This window comes from Astatotilapia calliptera, chromosome 20 (assembly GCF_900246225.1).
Source record: "Astatotilapia calliptera chromosome 20, fAstCal1.2, whole genome shotgun sequence".
NCBI lineage: Eukaryota > Metazoa > Chordata > Actinopteri > Cichliformes > Cichlidae > Astatotilapia > Astatotilapia calliptera.
Window position 1 is genome coordinate 27864112 of NC_039321.1, and position 18472 is coordinate 27882583.

General features: G+C 40.9%; 2 protein-coding genes across 2 annotated transcripts; one reads left to right on the forward strand and one right to left on the reverse strand.

Annotated features, from left to right (window-relative positions):
• Nucleotides 1–129: 129 nt before the first annotated feature.
• elapor1 (endosome-lysosome associated apoptosis and autophagy regulator 1) lies at nt 130–10943 on the reverse strand. Its single transcript, XM_026153271.1, has 22 exons — nt 10815–10943; nt 9167–9287; nt 8868–9048; nt 8597–8744; nt 8429–8509; nt 8228–8333; nt 7987–8136; nt 7725–7813; nt 7386–7563; nt 7032–7160; nt 6351–6441; nt 6151–6256; nt 5924–6055; nt 4363–4626; nt 3319–3495; nt 3082–3232; nt 2601–2694; nt 2329–2430; nt 2014–2140; nt 1310–1488; nt 1021–1186; nt 130–937 (listed from the first exon to the last, which is right to left on the reverse strand). The coding sequence occupies exons 1-22, from the start codon at nt 10899–10901 to the stop codon at nt 806–808; spliced, it is 2991 nt and encodes a 996-aa protein (XP_026009056.1). The 5' UTR covers nt 10902–10943; the 3' UTR covers nt 130–805.
• A 129-nt stretch (nt 10944–11072) lies between these two features.
• Nucleotides 11073–13444, forward strand: cfap276 (cilia and flagella associated protein 276). Its single transcript, XM_026153275.1, has 5 exons — nt 11073–11275; nt 12659–12772; nt 12856–12971; nt 13050–13144; nt 13320–13444. Exons 1-4 carry the CDS (start codon nt 11201–11203, stop codon nt 13135–13137), a joined length of 393 nt encoding a protein of 130 aa, XP_026009060.1. The 5' UTR covers nt 11073–11200; the 3' UTR covers nt 13138–13144; nt 13320–13444.
• Nucleotides 13445–18472: the final 5028 nt, after the last annotated feature.

An 18472-nucleotide genomic window follows, 5' to 3' on the forward strand; every position in this document is an offset into this window, starting at 1 on the left:
AATGACCATTTTATTTATGTAGAACATTTCATTACATGTAAACTCAATACGCTTAACATAAAAGGTCTACTATGCCTTAAGGTATTAAAAACAACAAAACAAACTTTGCAAAGAACTAAAATAACACACACACAGTTACCAGGTGTAAACTTGGAAGAAATAAAAAGATATTGAGTCTCTTGGTGAATGTTGAAATAATTGTAAAAGACATCAGTAGGCAGCTTGTTCCACAGAATAGGACCACAAGAAATGAAAGCTTGGATCTAATTCTGGGAAAAAATCTCCCCCTGATGGTCTGAGACAGCTAATCGGGTTGTAGACATTGAGCAAGTGCTTCATAAACTGATAGAAGGATTTTAAAGGTGACTCTGTTGAACTGAGAGCCATTGAAATGGATTAATATGTTCAAATTTCCATCTATGTGTAAGGTGAAGTTGTTCTACTGATAATTTGGACAATCCAACAAATAGAGCATTACAGTAGTCTAACAGTAGCTGTACTGAAAGTATGGACCAATAGCTGTACTGAAAGTATGGACCAATTTCTCAGTCAGATTGAGATATACATTTTTTGTGAGATTGGGGGGGGGGGGGGGGGGGGGGTGATAATTACGAACAAATTCTCAGTCTTTACATTTTCGGACCAATAACAAATATTTCGGTCTCTGTTTAGTTCTAAAAACTTTCAAGACATCCTCAAAAGTATGTCTTTACATTCTCTTCAGTAATGCAAATATCTTATTAACTAACATCCATCAACAGTCTAACTTTTTCTGACAGAAAAAGCCGCTCTGTAGCTAAAACGTCTACATCTGAACACTTCCTCTGTGCCTTGGTAGAGTGATCTGCTCAATTTCATCATCAGAGTCTTCCTCTACTAGTCGCTGGCGTGAAGATGATGACTTAAGGGGAACCGAGTCGAATCCGTCAGATGTTCTCTGGAAACATATTGATGGCAACATGAAGCAAGGTAAGTCAGCTCAAGTAGCTTAATGTGAACGGGAATGAGGGGGTTACTGACCTCGCGTGAGAAAGACTTAATTTTGGTGAAAAAGGATTTCTTGGTGAGGTCCATGAGGTCGTCCTCTGCATCCTCTCCCTCCATTATTGCACAGCTGTCTGCGGTGGGCAGCTCGCACTCCCTACCCCCAGAGGTCATCATCAGCCTGGAGTATTTATACTGCAGCCTGCAGATGGGAGACAACAGGAACAGCACCTTGTTCTCTGTTTTGTCTTTGATGTATTTAACGGTTTGGATGTGCCAGCTGTTCTATAAACACTACAGGAAGTATAGAGTGTGATAGTCTCACTTGCGTGTCTTTTTCCAAAAATAACAGATGAGACTGATGAGCAACACAGCAGCAACGGCTCCAGTGGAAACACCAAACTTGAGCCAGAAATCCAGAGTCACGCAAGCGCTGACTTTTTGTGCAGGCAGCGGCTGTCCTCCGTAACACTGCACAGGCTGCTGCCACACATAGGTGGTTCTCTGAAACACACATGCGAGCATTTAGTCCAACTTTCCTCCCTCGTCTGTCTTGAGAATTATGCTTTCTGGTGGAGAGATCTGATAAGCAGAGTGCTATCAGGCTCATATTGTTCAGTTAGCTACAGGCAGCAGGAGATTAGCATTTAGTGAAAACTAGACTTTTGATGAATGAGCTTGAGATATGGTAAGCAGTATGCTAACTGGACACACTGGAAGAGTGAGCTTAAACTGAGTGCTATCAGTCTTCTCATCTTACCTGCTGGAAATTGTAATTCACATTATGCTGAACTGACATTTAATCTCCATAAAAGATGCTTGTGCTTCACTTTAAATCACAAGGAAAAGTGCACTTTATCTCTTATCTTAATCATTGTCTAAATATTTTTTCTGTAATCCAATGCAACAAAAAATATTTTTTTCTAATTATATCTTTCCATAAAACAACATGAAATGTGGAAAGATGTGATGATGGATCTGACGCAGAGGAGGATTTTTGGCAGTATGTCTGCGGGTATGGAGCATTACCTGTATTCCCTGGATGCAAGCACTGACGATTTCTCTGTAGTGGTTTTTAGTGCAGAGTGGACACGCATGCTGGCTCTGCCACAGAAAGTGGAAAGTGCAACCATCGCATGTCCCCTCTGAACAGTTACTGTGGAGGAAAAGAAAGTAAGACAGACGGTCAGAGGCTTTAAAAACGATCTAAGGGGAGTCACTCCGTCTGCAGCTCTGAATGTGACAACTATTAGTGCAAAAAAAACGGCTGCTGTTTGTCAACAAAGCAGTCGCTAGTCGACTCTAGACAGGTCGAAGGTCGAGCTCGGTTTTTGTTTACAGCACCTTGGCAGCATGATGCGATTTTTAGCGGTCACTGTGGGATCGCATCTCATCCTGACTGTAGCTGACCGGCCTTGTTGACAAGACTGAGTTGCGTCACTGGACCTGGAAACATCAAAAGCACACGCCAAGTGAGAAATTTTAAAGTGCTCTTGATTCTCTGTTACATTTTAATTTCTAAAAGATGATCAAAGCTTCTTTTTTTTAATGAATATTTACTACTGAACCATCTACATGGCTCAACAAAATGAATGAATAGCTGTGAGCTCACTTACTTGTAATAGAATAGAACATCTGGCAGGCCCAATGCTGCAGCGAACATCCACTGTAGAGAAGAGATGTTACCAAGTGTCGTCTCAGTGGTTACACCTTTGGAATTGGAATACATGTGCCATTATGATATATTAGATATACAAAGTAAAGTATATTTGATACAATTATGGCCCTACACTCCAGCAGAGTAAACACTCCACTGTTCAAAAATAGTAGCTGAAACACTTCTAGTAGCATCCTTAGGGTTATTAATTTATTAATTAATTTAAAAAAAGACCTGTGCTAATCCTGAAAGCAAATGTCCAGAAATTGCTTTTCTGGAGCACCAATGACCTTGAACACTGAGGAGCAGGAGAAATGCAAATCCTCACAGCCAGCTTAATTATTATCTGAACACACTTTTCAATAAATGATTAACAAACTCCTGCAAGTGTCTCATTGTATTTACAGCAAAAACCAAAAACCTATTCATTCAGTTCATACCAATGAGTGAGTCACCAATAAGGAAAGGCTGTGAGGACACAAGGCTCTGACTCCTGATGTCAGAGGGAACCACAGTGGACTGACAGACATAACCTTTGACCTCTCTCCCACTCTCTGTTACGTTATCCACACAGGAAGCTGGCATTCGGCCCTGTGAGAGAAACACAGCAAGGTTAAAATGCACGTCAAACGCAGTTCTGCAAAAAAGAAACGTCACTTGGACGGTTGCCTTCTCACCTCTGTCCCACACAGGCCCAGATTAAAGCGATGGAAGTACCGCAGGCCTTTGCTGGTGAAGCGGGGGCTGCTATGGACGCTGGTGACGTTGGCCAAAGGAGAGAAATCGTAGTGCAGCAGTGCTCCTTTGCTTGTGCGCAAATCCAGTATGCAGTCACTGAGACAAGCTGTATAGGCCTGAAGGACGAGGTGAGCGTGTCAGCACACATCATACACTGAGAGAAACACCTCACGTTCTGTCTGTGGGAAAGCCAACTATTATAGCTGGCATGTATATGGCAGAGACATATGATTTCCTTTGCTACTTTAGAGCCAAGTATTTCACATTTAATACTTCGTTTTTCTGTTTTTGACCCTTCTGTATCATCAGTGTGATTTTTTTCCCTTTGAAAAATCGAAATAAATTTGCACAAAACATTTTTTAAGGAATAATTTCCCAAAAAATGCCAGATCTAGCAAATATTATACAAATTAAAATTCATATATGCAAATGAACATTTAATTTCATTTAAAAAAAGTAGAATTTTCAAGCAATTATTTAATGGTTCGGGCTTTAAAGAGTTAAGGAATCACTGTCTTTTGAGGATTTGTTTTCTTGAGTGAAATTCTTTACATATTTACAAATTAACGATAAACTAATTTTCTTTAATGGTAGTGAATAAAGAGCGTCTTGGATAGTTTACAGAAGCTCAACAGACATGAAATCACAGAATAAACAGAAAAATCACTTTCCACAATAAAAGATGTCAATGTTTTGGGTCTTGTGGATTTCAGACAGTAAAGTGATTGATTTGTTTGAGCATGTGGGATTAATTTGTGTAGTTTTATTGTGAGATATACCAAAAGAAATGGAAAAAAGAAAAGACAGCCTGTTTTATAGTTTCTTTCCTCATTCATGCCCCAAATTACATTACGTTTTTCTCTGTAATGGTTTTAAATCCCTCTGCACGCTGCAATTCCACAAAAAAAAGGAATACTAAAAAATGTAAAATGTGCACCTGGACACATTCATGTGCTGCTTTCGGAAAGAGTTTTTTTCTACACCTTGTTTGTCGTTGTGTTTGGCCCACACCGAATACAAGCAGCTTCCCCAACTGGCTGATCAGTCCTAATGAAGGTGTTTGGCGGGCACTTCTGACACGCTCCTGTCCCGTTGACCATGTAGTGTCCCGGTGGGCAGAGAACACAGGCAGACCCGGCCTTAACAGACGTCAGAGCACAGCGGCGACACTTCGTGGCCACGCCTCCGATGGCGTTGGTGATGACGATGGAGTAGATCTTTGCAACATCTGCGCTGTAGTTCCTCTCCTGAGGGAATAGAAATACAAATGTGCCCTGCTTAACAGGAATGCAGTTTATCATTTAGCTCTATTTTATAGTCAGTATAAAACGGAGAGAAGGAACAGAGAGAACAAAGGTCATTTAGACTGAAGTGAACGCACAGCTCCAGACTGCCATCTAGAGACTCGGTACAAAGTTCTCAACAAATCAACCACAACCAACATGACACTGCAGCAGGTGGTCACAGCAAATTCCAGTTAGGATTAAAAACATGGACAGACAGTTGCAAACATATTATTTGCAGTATTTATTGCTTTGTGTTCTTGCCCTCCTGTCAAATCTCTCTGCAGGTAAATTTAAACCTTGAATATTGCTGCACTTTTAAAAGCTGACACGTTGTTTTTATGGCTGAAGGTTTGGTGTGCGTGCAAGGGGTGCGAGCGAGAGGTTGAGAAGAAGAAAGATGGGGAGTAGAGGAAGCAGTAGTAGTAGAAGAGGAGGAATAAAAGAAGATAATTAAGTACGATCCAGTTCTGAAGCATTCCCCAAACAGAAGACCGTAAAAACTAAATGTGAATAATTGAACTGATAACCATGAAGTGCATTAGTGACTTTATTGTATTCTGATTTTATTTATTCATTTACTCCACATTAAAAGGAATAACTTAAAAAGTCCAGTTGACTGAGGGAGAGATGGATGACTGAAGATAATAATGACTGTCAAACATACAGCCCGGGGACCAGAAATGGCCCCACCAAAGAGTCCAATGCGGCCCACTGGATGGTGTTAGAATATTAAAAAAGAAAAAATAATTTTTTAAGTTTCTTTGTATTTAGGTCAGTTTTACAGAAGTACAGTTTACTGACAAAGAAATCTCTCAGAGCCGAGCATAAAACATGTAAACAGGTGAGTAAGAAATAAACCATAACAGTGAAGTTCCTGTTTCTACCCTTTTTTATTTTATTTCGTTTTATTTTTAAAAACAGTGGGTCCAGATTTTTTCCTGTATTAAAAAGCACATTCTCTGTAAATTAACAGTAAATTTCTGTTTTTAACTACAGTGCAAAGAGTACTTTAGTCATTTATTTTTTAAAGCATATGCCCAAAAAGCCATGCTGGCGTTATCAGGCAGTGCTGTAGTTTCACTGGTCCACCCAACTTAATATGAAATTACCCACTGTGTGGATCTCAATATAAAATGAGTTTGACACCCCTGGTCTAAATAGGGAGTCTGGAAAAAATTTACTTTTGAAGCTGAAATATGAATTTGCTAAGAAGGAAATAAATCAACCTGAGTAGGTGGGATGCGTGTCTGTATCTCACCGTGCCATCTGTTCGCTTAAACGTCCAGGTGAAGCTGACGGTGCTGTTGCTCTGGATCAAGTAGGAGTATGACTGCTTGTGGTTTCTGCCATTCCAACGCTCCACCACATCATTGTTCCACTGATTGTATCCCTACAGAAACAAAAGCACATTCATTCATTTATTCATGTGCACATTATACATCCTGAAGGAGTCATGCTACAAAAATGTTGGGACACCATCCTCACCGCCAGGAAGTAAAGTTTACAGTCAGCTGTACAAATGGTCTCAAAGACGAAGGTGATGCGAGATAGCTCACTCCTCTCAGCGTCTTTGACCATGGACTGAGGCAACCTGTGAAAACCAGCGGCGTTTTATTAGACGTCTTTAACAACTCAAGCTCAAATTTGAAGAGAAACTTTTATGTTTAGTTCTTGTTTGACTTCACCTGTATCCAGGGACACTGAGCGTGAGCATTAAATAGTCTGTGTCCCGGTCCCCGGGGGTGGTGTAGATATACTCTCCAGCCACCTCCCACGCTGCCATTACAAAAGATAAAAGCTGTAAGATACATTTTATCCCAACAGCAACGTACACATGCAAACATACTGTGGATAAATTTTGAAACCAAAGCAAACTAGTTTAATTTTTAAATGAATTCCTCTAACCTACTTACAACTAAGGATCTATTACACAATTCACTTCAACCATTACATACGCTTCTGAAGCTGATGTGCAGGTTTCATTCTTGGCCTTGGAAAGTTTGCAAACTAGCAAATTATTATCTGTGCCTCAGGCTGTTTAATCGCTTTGCTATCTTTCTACTTTGAGAAGTTCTTCACCACAAGTTAATGATTATGTCTATTCACCCATAGTAAGAGATCATCAGTACATCATGAAAAGGTCAGCCATTTGTCACAGGGTTAAATCACAGAAACAGACAACTATTCACACATCTTTAGACTACAGGAGGAAACCAGAATACTGAACTAAGCCAATGCAGACAGGAGGACAACATGCGCACTCTACACAGAAAGGCCTCAGACTGGATTCAAACCCCATTCTTGCTGTGTTAACCAATGCACCACCATGCCACCTACACCTCATTCTCTAATATTAAGGTTCTCACCAGTACGCCGGTTAGAGTCACTGAACACTTGATTGTAGACGGTGCTCTTCATGTTGGCTGGCATCGTGTTCCACCATTTGTACTCAAAGCCCACCACCGGTTCTGTGCCAGCACGGCACTCGGTGCAAACTGAGCAATCAGTGGAAAATCACATCAGGATATTAGGTCATTCGTGTCAACAATATTAGACATACCACCTTAAATCTTATGACATTTCCTCTCATGCTGTCTAAAAATGTAACTAACTATTAACATGATTGCCTTCTTTTTTTAATATCACACGATCAAGGCCAAAATAAAACTATAAGGCCGACATCAGTAAAACACAGTAAAAAGGAGCGGAGTGGCTCTAACCTGTGCCATTAGAGAAGGATCCGCTGGGACAGGGCTCACAGGTGGAGGAGTTGGAGACAAAGAAACCCGGGTTGCATGGCGGACAGGTTTGCTTCTCCCCTGACGCGGGAAGCTTCAGTGCTCCTTCGACAGTCTCACTGCAGATCTTAGGCTCGATCCATTTGTACATGAGCTGAGTCTGAGACACACACCAATACACAAAAAGAAGAGGCAGCAGTGGCAGCGTTACAGCTCAATCAGATCATTTATGTTAAATGAAGCCTAACATTTACACCAGTGCGATTTTTAAAGAAAAACCTCCACTGAGCCAGCAGGAGCTCTACTTCCACGTATCATTACCTTTCCCTCAGAGTCACAGGGGGTGTGGGTGTAGAAGTAGTCACTGCTTGTACATGCAGGTCTCGGTTTGCAGCTCGCTGAACCGACGACTGGAAATGTTTTTGGATGAGGAAAAACGCACAGCACACATTTAAGTCCAGAGAAAAGATTAACTTGACCACTAAGCAGTAACTGCTGCATTTGCATGTGTGTGGAACGTAGCAGTTGTAAGTCTGTAAGAACGCTTTACTCCACCTGGACAGAGATAAGCAAACGGGCATACCTGCGTATTTATCTTCCTCGCATTCATGGCAAGTAGTGGCACCTTTATTGGAGTAGGTATCAGCGGGGCAGGGGGTACAACGCGCGGACCCTGGGTTTGCACTGTGGGTGCCGGGTTTACAGTGGAAACACTCTGATGTGTAGGCCACCCCTGGAGAAAACCAAAAAAAGTTAATCATTAACAGAAACAACGTGTTGGTGGGAAAAGGGAAAAGTTTAGGCCTGCTGCACTCCTATCTTACCTGATATCTGAATGTTTCTCAGCAGCACAGGTTTGACAGCACTGCCCTGCAGGGAGTATGCTATAGTTCGCCAGTACAACACATTGTTGCCCTTATTTAGTTCGACCTGTACAGAGACAGAGTGGGGCATTCATTTATTCAAAAATTCCCCAGGGCTGGCCTTGAGTGCACTGAAGTGCTAAAACTGCTTCCTGGACAAACCGTGTATTTGCTCCAGCTGCTCTCTGAGATCCGCATCCACCGGCTGTTAGAGTCTGTCGACTGACACTGGTCATTCTGAACCTGCAGGAAGACGAGAACATTTCACCAAATACTCACACCGAAAGGTGATCTGTGTCAGCTGAAGCAGCAGTCATTTACAATCCTTACAAAGAACTCAAAGTAGATGCTGGTGTCAGGATAGAAATATTCAAAGGACAGACTTCCAGGCTGTTTCAGGTTCACGGCGTAGGACAGCGTCGCAGTGCATTCATCTGTGTTTGAGGCTATGTAGTCACCCTTTGGTGTCCAGGTTGAGCTGCAAAAACATCAGCAAGCAGCAACAGTTTAAAAAGGTTTTGAAAATTGATACAGAGGGCCTCAATCAATCAGATAAATCTTGACAGGAGGAGGGAGGGGGCTTGGTACTGTGAATACTAACTTGGAGCAATCCGTTTGGTCATTCCCCTCATTCGTTATCACGCCGTGAGTGACAAAACCAGTCGGCAGGCTGTCCCACTCGTCAAAGGCCACGCTGGTGCCCAGAGAGTAGGTGCCCGCAGCACATTTCTGACACTGCTGTGACTGCATATCAAGATACTCCCCCTCATTACAAGAGAACGCTTAAAGGAGACAAAGCACATGCTGAGAATGGAGATGTGCACCTGACAGTGAGCGTATCTGTTGTGCAGATTGAAGACTTGGAGAAAATGCCTGAAATAAAAGTAGGTTACTGCTTACTGCACTGAGTCCCTTTGACAGGATCTGGGAGGCCCGTGCATATGTCGGCTTTGTTGGGAACTGCAACTCTCCATCTCGACCCGAGGACGTCACACTCTGTGTACTCAAAGTGATAATCTGACTGCAGGGATGAAACACAGGTGTGAGTTTCACACAGTTGGACATAAAAGCACACAATGGATAACTTGCACAGCCGGAAGTGGGAATAATAACTGTAAATTTAAAAAAAAAATGCAAATGTAAATAAGGATTATTTTGCAGTTTATCTGCCCATTTTGATTCCTCACATGTTCAGCATGTAAATTCCTCACACACAGGAACACTAAACTCATTGTTGCACCCTTGTTTAAAAAAAAACAAGAATTCCAGGTTGCCTTATACTTCAGGAATCTTTTCGCCAAACCAGGACAGCCTCTTTTACAAATAAAAGCGGAGGCTAATATTTGCCCAGGAGCCCGTCTCAACTGTTATTTTAATCACGCTTATCAAGGATACTGCTGCTTCTCTGCAGCCTTAAGGGTTTACTCAGCTGAGAGGAGAGATGCTGATTCGACCGGTCCCTTTGTAAACATTTAATTTAAGTGTTCTCGAAGAACTTTGAAGACAACAAAAGCTCTCAGTCGAATGACAAACACAGTCCCACCCATAATGAGGTAAATTGGGAGGAGACAAAACATTTAAGTTAACCTCACTGAAACAAGGCATGAACACACAGCAGGCACAGAGCGTAAACTGGAGATTTGGTCACTGGTCAATAAAAGGATGTGATATTCCAAGGAAGGTCATCTGCCACGCCAATCTACACCCACACAGCTTCATGGGATTAATAGTTAACAGAAACACAGCAGCAGCTGCACTCCTCCATCCTTGTGTTTTTGAATTAGAGCTGCAACATTAGCTGTGCTAGGGTATCAAGTGAATGCAGGTCCTGGGTGGGAGGATTTGATGTAAAAATGCATCGAACTGGAGATGTGCTGTAGCTTAATTGCCCTCTTTAAACAAACACAGGGAAACCAGGGCAACGGGACATTATGACCGCTGTGCCACATGGTGAAATAAACTGGGCTGAAAACAAGAGTCACAGAGGGGAAAGGAGCACCTAGCAGGACTGCTTTCTGAAACTGAAATAAAAGCCTAGAGGTCCATATGGTGCAAAGTGTGCTGATCAAAAGGAGTGGTTTGAGTATTATCTCAAGCTACTCCTGTTATGCAAACTGACCACAGATATGGAGGCTGTAAGAGAGCGAGCAGGCTGTGTAGTATGTGGGACCTCTAGTAAAACAAGTGTAGGAGTACTTTAAACACTTGAAGGGGAAACATATGTTCAATCTCACAAACTGCTCAAACAAACTGCTGTTTGTGCTCATTTTAGTGTTTGCTTTTAGTTTAAAGAGTGATTCAGCATTTCACTTGAACATGTGTTACATCAAACATATGTGTGTTTTCTAGACCAACCTTTCAACCTTTCATATATTTGAAAGTCTGAAGCACACAGCACATGTACCAGCATCTGTCTGCACCCCCAGAACTAGAGTGAATTATAAATACAGCTGGTTTGTCGCAGCACACGCATGAAATAAATCCCTTGGTGATTTAGAAATGACTGAAATCACAAAAACGAATAAATAAATAATATGAATCGCCTCACCTCTTTGCACATGGGCAGATCCGCGGAGGTTTGCAGAAAAAGCAGCCACAGCAGGCAGTGGCTCAGGTGTGTCAGGCCGGGCTGCATGGTCACCTGCTGTCGGTGCTGAAGTGATGGAGACGAAGGAGAAGAGGTCTGACCTGCGCCCTCAGGTGCTGGAGGCGCGGCTTCCCTCTCACACTCTGGGATGTGATTGGCTTGGTGTTTTTACTCTGAGTCCGAGTTACCTTTTAACGATCACCGTTTTCCTGTGAAAGGTTTAACCGGAAGTTTGCTGTTGCTGAGAAACCGGGTTGTAAACGTCTTGCTTTAGCTAGAGTCGTTTAAAGGCCGCAAAAAGAAAAAATCAAACAAAGTAATCTGGACCAGTGTTTGTAGATCTAAATATGTCAAACCGGGATCCTTTCCCCTCTCCGAGGGTAGAAAACGACCTCACTCTCTGCATCTACAGGCCGCAGCAGGTGCGTTAGCTTTAATTACTATAACTTTATCTCCTAAAGAAACCTCCGGGAGGCGTTATTGATGCTTTGTGTTCAACAAGTTATACCAAAATATACTTTTTACACTAGTAGCACTTTATTATTAAGAGTGTACTATGTTTTGCTTTGTTTTTTGTTTTGTTTTTTATGAAATTAGGGTGTAATTTACTTGTAAAAGGGCAACACTTTTTTTTTTGGAAAGAAGTAACAAGTTATACTGTGAGTAATTTTAAGAAGTGAGTAAGTACCGAGTATTTTAGCCGAGAAACTAACGATATTTCCAAATTTTGCATGATAAATATGGTGTAAAAAGAAGAAAGAAAGTAATTACATATTATTAAGTGTACATGATGTTTTTGATTTCACAAAAACTATACTGAAATTTTACTTTACACTGGGGGAATTACACCCTTAGTTGCAGGCTGTATTACAAGGTCTTACTTTTTAATAAGAATACCATCTGGGCCTTATAAATATAAGTATAAATGTATACATAAATATTCTAACACATTATATTTTTGTTCTTTACTTCCAGTGTTCTGACACCTGTAAGTTTCCTATTTTCTTAGTCTAAAGGACTCTGTTCCACAAAGCTTTTTGGTCTGTTTTGAAAAACTGGGATGCTACAACTAGTGTTTTCTTTTGGACCTAATTGTTTTCATGAGAAGGTCACATTTACTCCTCAAATCTCTGTTTACATCTCACACATAGATTTTTTAGTACTAACATAAAATATTTAATTTCAACATCAGAATTGTAGTATCTATTTATCTATTTTTTTTTTTAAAACTGAAATGAACAGAAGTACAGAGCCAGAGGAGCAAATAAATATCTTGTTGTCTGGATTGGAGCAGATTATTTGGCTCCTTTGTTACTTTTATTGTCATTTTAAAATATTAATGACATGTGTTGTTTTTTTTTTAACTTACCGGGGAACACGGTGGCACGGAGTGACTCACACAGTCCTAGTATTCCCCTGCTGAAATTATGTATAACCACTGCTTAACAGTGTGATAAATAATTAAGGACTGAAAAGTAGATTTGGACACGGGTACCTAATCCTTATAATGTCACTTGATATGTAGGTAACTGATAAATGAAGTAAATTAAATCTAGGTATGCAGTATTTAAAAATACACGGTAAAACATTTCAAAGCATGTTACCTAGTGCACTTAGTTATTGTTATCTAATGAAGTTATTAAAAAAATTAACTTAAACAAATAAGAATTATAAAAACCATTTGTAAGATTTCATTCTACGTGGATGTCGTTCTATGCTTAAAAATGTAAATAAGTTTGAAATTTGGAATCTATGCATATTGTTTCTTTGGAAATTTGGAATTAGTCTTATTTCTTATCCTGCAGAAAAAAACATACAATAAACCAACTCACATCGCCCAGACTGAGGAACCTTGGAGTCGCCTCCACGACACAGCCACTGTGTCCAGCACCCAGCGGAGTATTTTGAACTGTACACAGGTATGTCGTCAGCATTCACTTATGAAACCACAGAAAGGCTGAAGTATCTCTACTTTGAACGACTGATCTGTACTCAACCACAGACTCCAAACGACAGCCTCGACCTTCAGCTAAACGCGGTCTACGATCACCACAAGAACTGCTTCTGGAGCAAGAACCAGATTTTGTACCAGAAGGAGACTGTCTCTGAAGACCACAGGCGGGTGTTTGTGATGTTTTGGCAGTGGTGCATCAGGTAGTTCAACTGTGTTAAGATTATTTGTATGTACTTTTACAGGAAAGAGGCAAACTTAGAGATGGAGGAAGCAGAAAATGGAATCACAGTGTGGGTCGACAAACAGAGGCGCTCTATTCGCATCAGCTGACACACAGGTAAAGCTTGGTTAAATCAATCACAATGAACTGCAAATGTTTCATCAGCTCAGAGAAACCTAATACTTCTAAAACTGCAACTCCAACCCTAATCCACTGACCCTGGGAGGAGTGTCTTTGTCTGGAGTCAGGTGTGTCCAAATACAAACACAATGCACTTATCTTTGCTTCACAGGCGTCTTCAGACAGGGGCTGCTCTACAAAGCACAAGAACTTCAGCTCCGCATGAAGCTTCAAGAGCTAACATCTCTAACAACTGCTGACCTCGGCCCTGAAAATAAACGAGTTCTTTCAATGCTTCTTTATTCTGTTTGTGTTTTTCATTAAAGACCAGCGTAGAAGAGAAACAGCAGTACATTTTATTCAAATATATAAACACGAGCCAACTGTTAAAGACACATATGACACAAGATATTGGCTGCATAAATAAGAAAATGTGCAAATGATGAAAACTAATGACAGATATTATGTGTGAACACTTTTCTCTTAATCTGATTTATAGATGCCAAATACAATTAAAACAAAAACAAAAAACTGCAAAAATGGCAGATTAAGGATTCTGAACATTAAGTGAAAAAATACACCCAATAATTCTTTTTAAAAGAGTTTCAAGGAGCACAGGTCATTCCAGGGGGCTCATGCCCTGGCTTTTCTTTCAAGACACCGTCTGACGAAAGCCCTCTCGTCCCACTGGTTGGGGGAGAGCATGTGGGGGCCGTTATGGATGCAAAGGATGGTCATCTCCTCGGCATACGTAAGATTCTGCAGCAGCTGTAGGCAAACACAGCAGGAAGAAATTAAGAGCACTGGGCTGTCGTGCATTCATATAAAACAAAAAAAATATTTCAAGATTAAATAAAATAAAAAACCTAATACTATTATCTGAATACAGTGAGCTCTTTAGAACCCATTCTTTTACAAACATTTGTATGGCTAAGTGCTTGATTTTATATACCTGTGGCAATCTGACTCAAAGATGAAGTGATGCAGCCCAATACTTTAGTCCAAACAGTCTGACTATTTGGCATAAAGTGGCACATAAACAGCTCCTTGGTACCACTGGGACTTTCAGACAGGCAGTCTGCATGAACATAGAACACTTACTTTAGGTGTTATGAAGAAGTACTGGGACGTTGTCTCTTTGCAGGCTGTGCGGACCACAATGTCAAAGACTCTTCTTTCATTTACAGGATCCATTCCCTGCATAAAGAAACAGGTGGGCTCAGACTCTTTAATAAAGGCAATTGATGACTACTGTTGTGTGAATGCCTGTCGGCGTGATCTGAGTTCTATTTATTAAAGTTGTTAAAATGTTAATTTCATGAAAGCAGCGGCACATAAGCTGAGCTCTTTTCAAATCTGTCTGTGTGAAGTGGTTTGCACATAAATAAATGTGTGCAGGAAAAGAAGAAAATGGGCAGTAAAGAGAAACTCGTACCTGGGTTTCCCTAATAATTACACTACCTGCAGCTCATGTGCACCTTTGTTACGGTCGCACTGTTGAGACTGTGTGTAAGAACTACCTGATTGATCTCATCCACCACTCTGAAGGGACAGCGGTTGAGCTCCTGCAAGGCCATGAGGTAAAGCATGGTGGAGACGCTGCGCTCTCCTCCACTCTGATGGTAAGGCGTCAGCTCGTGGAGCTGGGTGGTGGCGTGAAACTTCACCCGGATGCGGATCCCGTACTTGTCGTACTCCTCCTGCAGTGGAAAGACCCAGTATTCTCTTTTTTTTTGTTTCTAAAGACACTCATAAAAATCTTATCCACTCACAAAAAAGTGGATAAGATTTTTGCGAGTGATATTTAATCATCAATAAATCTACTGAATTGATGTGAGTACGACCGCATGAGAGATAACTGTCCTACCGCTGATAAACTGGACAATTTAAGTTTAATTATTTTAAGTCTAGAGGACACTAATATATTCAGTTAAACTAAATTCATGCTGAATTATGAAGAAATATAATGTGAAAAATAATAAGGCAACCCCATCTATATTTTTAACCTTTCCAATTTGATGCATCCGTTAAAAATATGGATACAGTTTAATATTTCCCTCAGTTAAACAGCCTACCATATCTATTCAAAATTCAGTTTTCAATGAACTTGTGCTCAATCATAAGTGGTTAAAGGTGATGCAAAGGGAGACCTCTACCTCAGCAGTGTGCTGTGACTCTGCAATTACCTCATTCTCTGAATGCAGATCAACTTCTCCTGCACACTGCATGGAGCGAAAGAAAGCACTGAACTTCTCGTTTATCTGTTCAACCAGATGTTTCAGAGGATTAAGCCAGCGTTCCTTAGCCTGTGACACAGAAGAAAAAAAGTCCAAATATACACATCATTACACCCCAAGAGCCGTTCTGTCACACAACAAATGATAAACTGGACAATTTCTGTGAAACCAGGTAATCACTCGCCTCAGATATGTTCTGTCGGTAGGCATTCAGGGCGTTGCTCTTTTCTTCCAGCTCTTTCTCCATTTGTTTAATCTCCTGCTCTCTCCTGTTGTACTCATCGACAACCTTTCAAGTCAAGAGAGGTTCAATATTTGTATATATTTATATTTAATATTTCAAATAAGAACATAAATGGAATAAACTGTTAAGTAAAAATAAAACTAATTGTCTGAACAAAAGGGCATTTTTAAGGTCTAATGCAGGGGTGTAAAACATAAGGCCCGGGGGTCAGTATCAGCCCAGCAAAGATTCCAATCCGGCCCACTGGACAATTACAAAAACAAACAAGCTTACAATTTAAATCATGCTGATATTTGTTTAATTTACTACAGCAGCATTTCCTTATTATGCAGAAAAATAAGAAATACTGTTGCTTCTTTTTCTTTTCTAAATGTCTAGTGAAAGTTCTTTCTCCTGAAAGAAAGAGGAACTTTACTTGTCCGGCCCACTTAAAATCAAACTGGGCTGTGTGTGGCCCACCATGTAAAATGAATTTGGCATCCCTGTTCTAATGCATGCTTATTAACATTTCCAAACTGCTTTCTTACTGAAGTTACGACCACGCTGAAGACAGAAGTCCCGCAGCATAAATGAAGACCTGATTTCTATGCGTCCTTACATTTTCACTGAGGCCAGTGAAGCACTCGGCTCTGGAGCGCTCCTCATTCAGCATGGCATCGACCTCATCCAGCGTGTCGGGGAGCTTGCTGAAAGCCTGATTTAACAAAAAAAAAAGAGCTGTGAACTCATTTGAATTTTAGGCTCTGAGGAGCTTCACTGCAGAGATTAGAATATATTATAAGGGTAATATTTTACACAGAGTGAATAGAGGGGGAAGTCTCTTTCACATATTCACCAATAAAACTGTGAAGAACACTCACATTACGCAGGTCTTCGGGTAATGACTGATCAGGCTGCATCTTACAGATCGCCTTTGCTCTCTTCAACAGCCCTTTGCATTGGTCTGTCAGCTGCACCTTTCTCTGCTCCAGACGACTGCATTTTTGCTTAAAAAAACCCAAACATGACAAGTAAGCATAAATCTGCGATACAAAACCTCCCGATCCTCAGACGAGCAAGCTCCCCATCTAAATACTTACATCAGTGGTCCTCAGCTCAGAGGCACCTTCTCTGCAGTCATTCTCCAGTTTGTTCTTCTCTGCCGTCAGCCCCACCGTCTCCAACGCCAGATGCACCTTCTCCATCGTCAGCTTGGCTCTCAGCTGAAGGTCATGCAGACAAGTGAATAGAAAAAAATGCAATCGTGAAATTATTAAATCGTAGATGTTTTCAATAATATCTGCTATAAAGATGATATAAAAACAGAGAAGGGCTTAATGCCATTCTACCACAGCTAACACAAGCAATGCAGTCAGGTTCCCTTATTCATACCTTCATTTGGGCCATGAATGCAGTCACTATGGTCACTTTCTCAGCATTTACAGCTGCAATTTTTTCTTTAGTCTCCTCCTCAATCTTTGTCAGGTCAATAATATTCTGCTCCATCTGCTTCAGACTAAACACAGAGACAGATGAGTTTTTGAAATCTCATAACCAAGCTGATGCCTCTGTGAAGATCATTTAAGACATATGACAAAAGTCACTGTTAAGCATTTTGTCCCTTTAAATGAAGCTTACCTGTCCTGTTTGGTACTAATTTTCTGCTCCAGTTGTCGTTTTTTCCCCTTTAGTTCAGAGAGACCCTTCTTCTCTGCCAACAGCTCATTGTCACGGCGGTCCAGTGCGACTGCTTCCTTCTGCAAGGCCTTCATCCGCTCGTCGATGTCTCGCAGCTTTGACTCACAGGACTGGTCGCACAGGAGAATGAAGCACATGTTTAAAAAAAGTTTGCAGAAAACAAGTGAAAAGTAGGTCACCTAAGTTTTACTAAAGTGTGCAGATACACACAAAACTTTTTTTCATCAGTTTTGCATGAAGGGTTTTTGGTAATTTCCCCCTTAAAACAAACCCGGCTCATTTTGCCTGCCTAGTATTGTCCAAATTGCCTAACACTCAAGCAATCAACCCCCTCGATCGGACATGCCCCTCAGTGTTTCAGAGCACATTTATTAACAATTTTAAAACCTAATCTTATACACTTGGTGAATTTTGTTAATCCTTGAGTGGTTTAAAGCACATTTTTCTGTTACATGACAAACTCAAAGCGCACATTTATTACTGCTTTACACGGACTTTAAGCAATATAATATACTGAAATGTCTTGAGGTGCTGCTGTCGTTCCAGCTCTCTTCACACAACTGTTTCCTACCTTCATCTGCTGCTCTAGCTGCCGTTTCTCTTCAGCATCCACAGTGATGGTGAGGTACTGGGAAGGGTGCACCACAGAGTTGCTGGTGCTTATCTTGTTTGAGTAAAAGGACCTTTTGACAGTGTACCTCTCCTCTGTTGTGTACAGCACCTTGAGGTAGGGCTCCTCAATCACCTGAACAAGACAGATCAGGGTCAGTGTCAAAGTCTTTCCACCACAAAAGCAATAAATACAACCAAAGTTAAAAGCGACGGACTCCCAGGAGATTTTGATGTTAAGGAGAACAATGTGGGGTTTTATTAGTTTACATTAAGAAGCTTTTTTTTTTGAAGACAAGCGTACCGTTTTAATCATGGATTTGGTTCGCTCATTGCCCACTGGCACGTCATGCACCCTGTACTGGTGACAGAGGTAACTCATGACCTCATCGGGGGCGTCAAACATCTCTCGGAGGTAGGTGAAGAACCCAAAACGCCTGAAAGCCAGTAAGAAGAAGTAAAAAGATGCAACAGATGCATCAGGATAAAAAAGAACAACAACAAAAAAACAATACTGTATCGATTTTTAAAAAATTGAACTAAATTTATTTTCTCTCA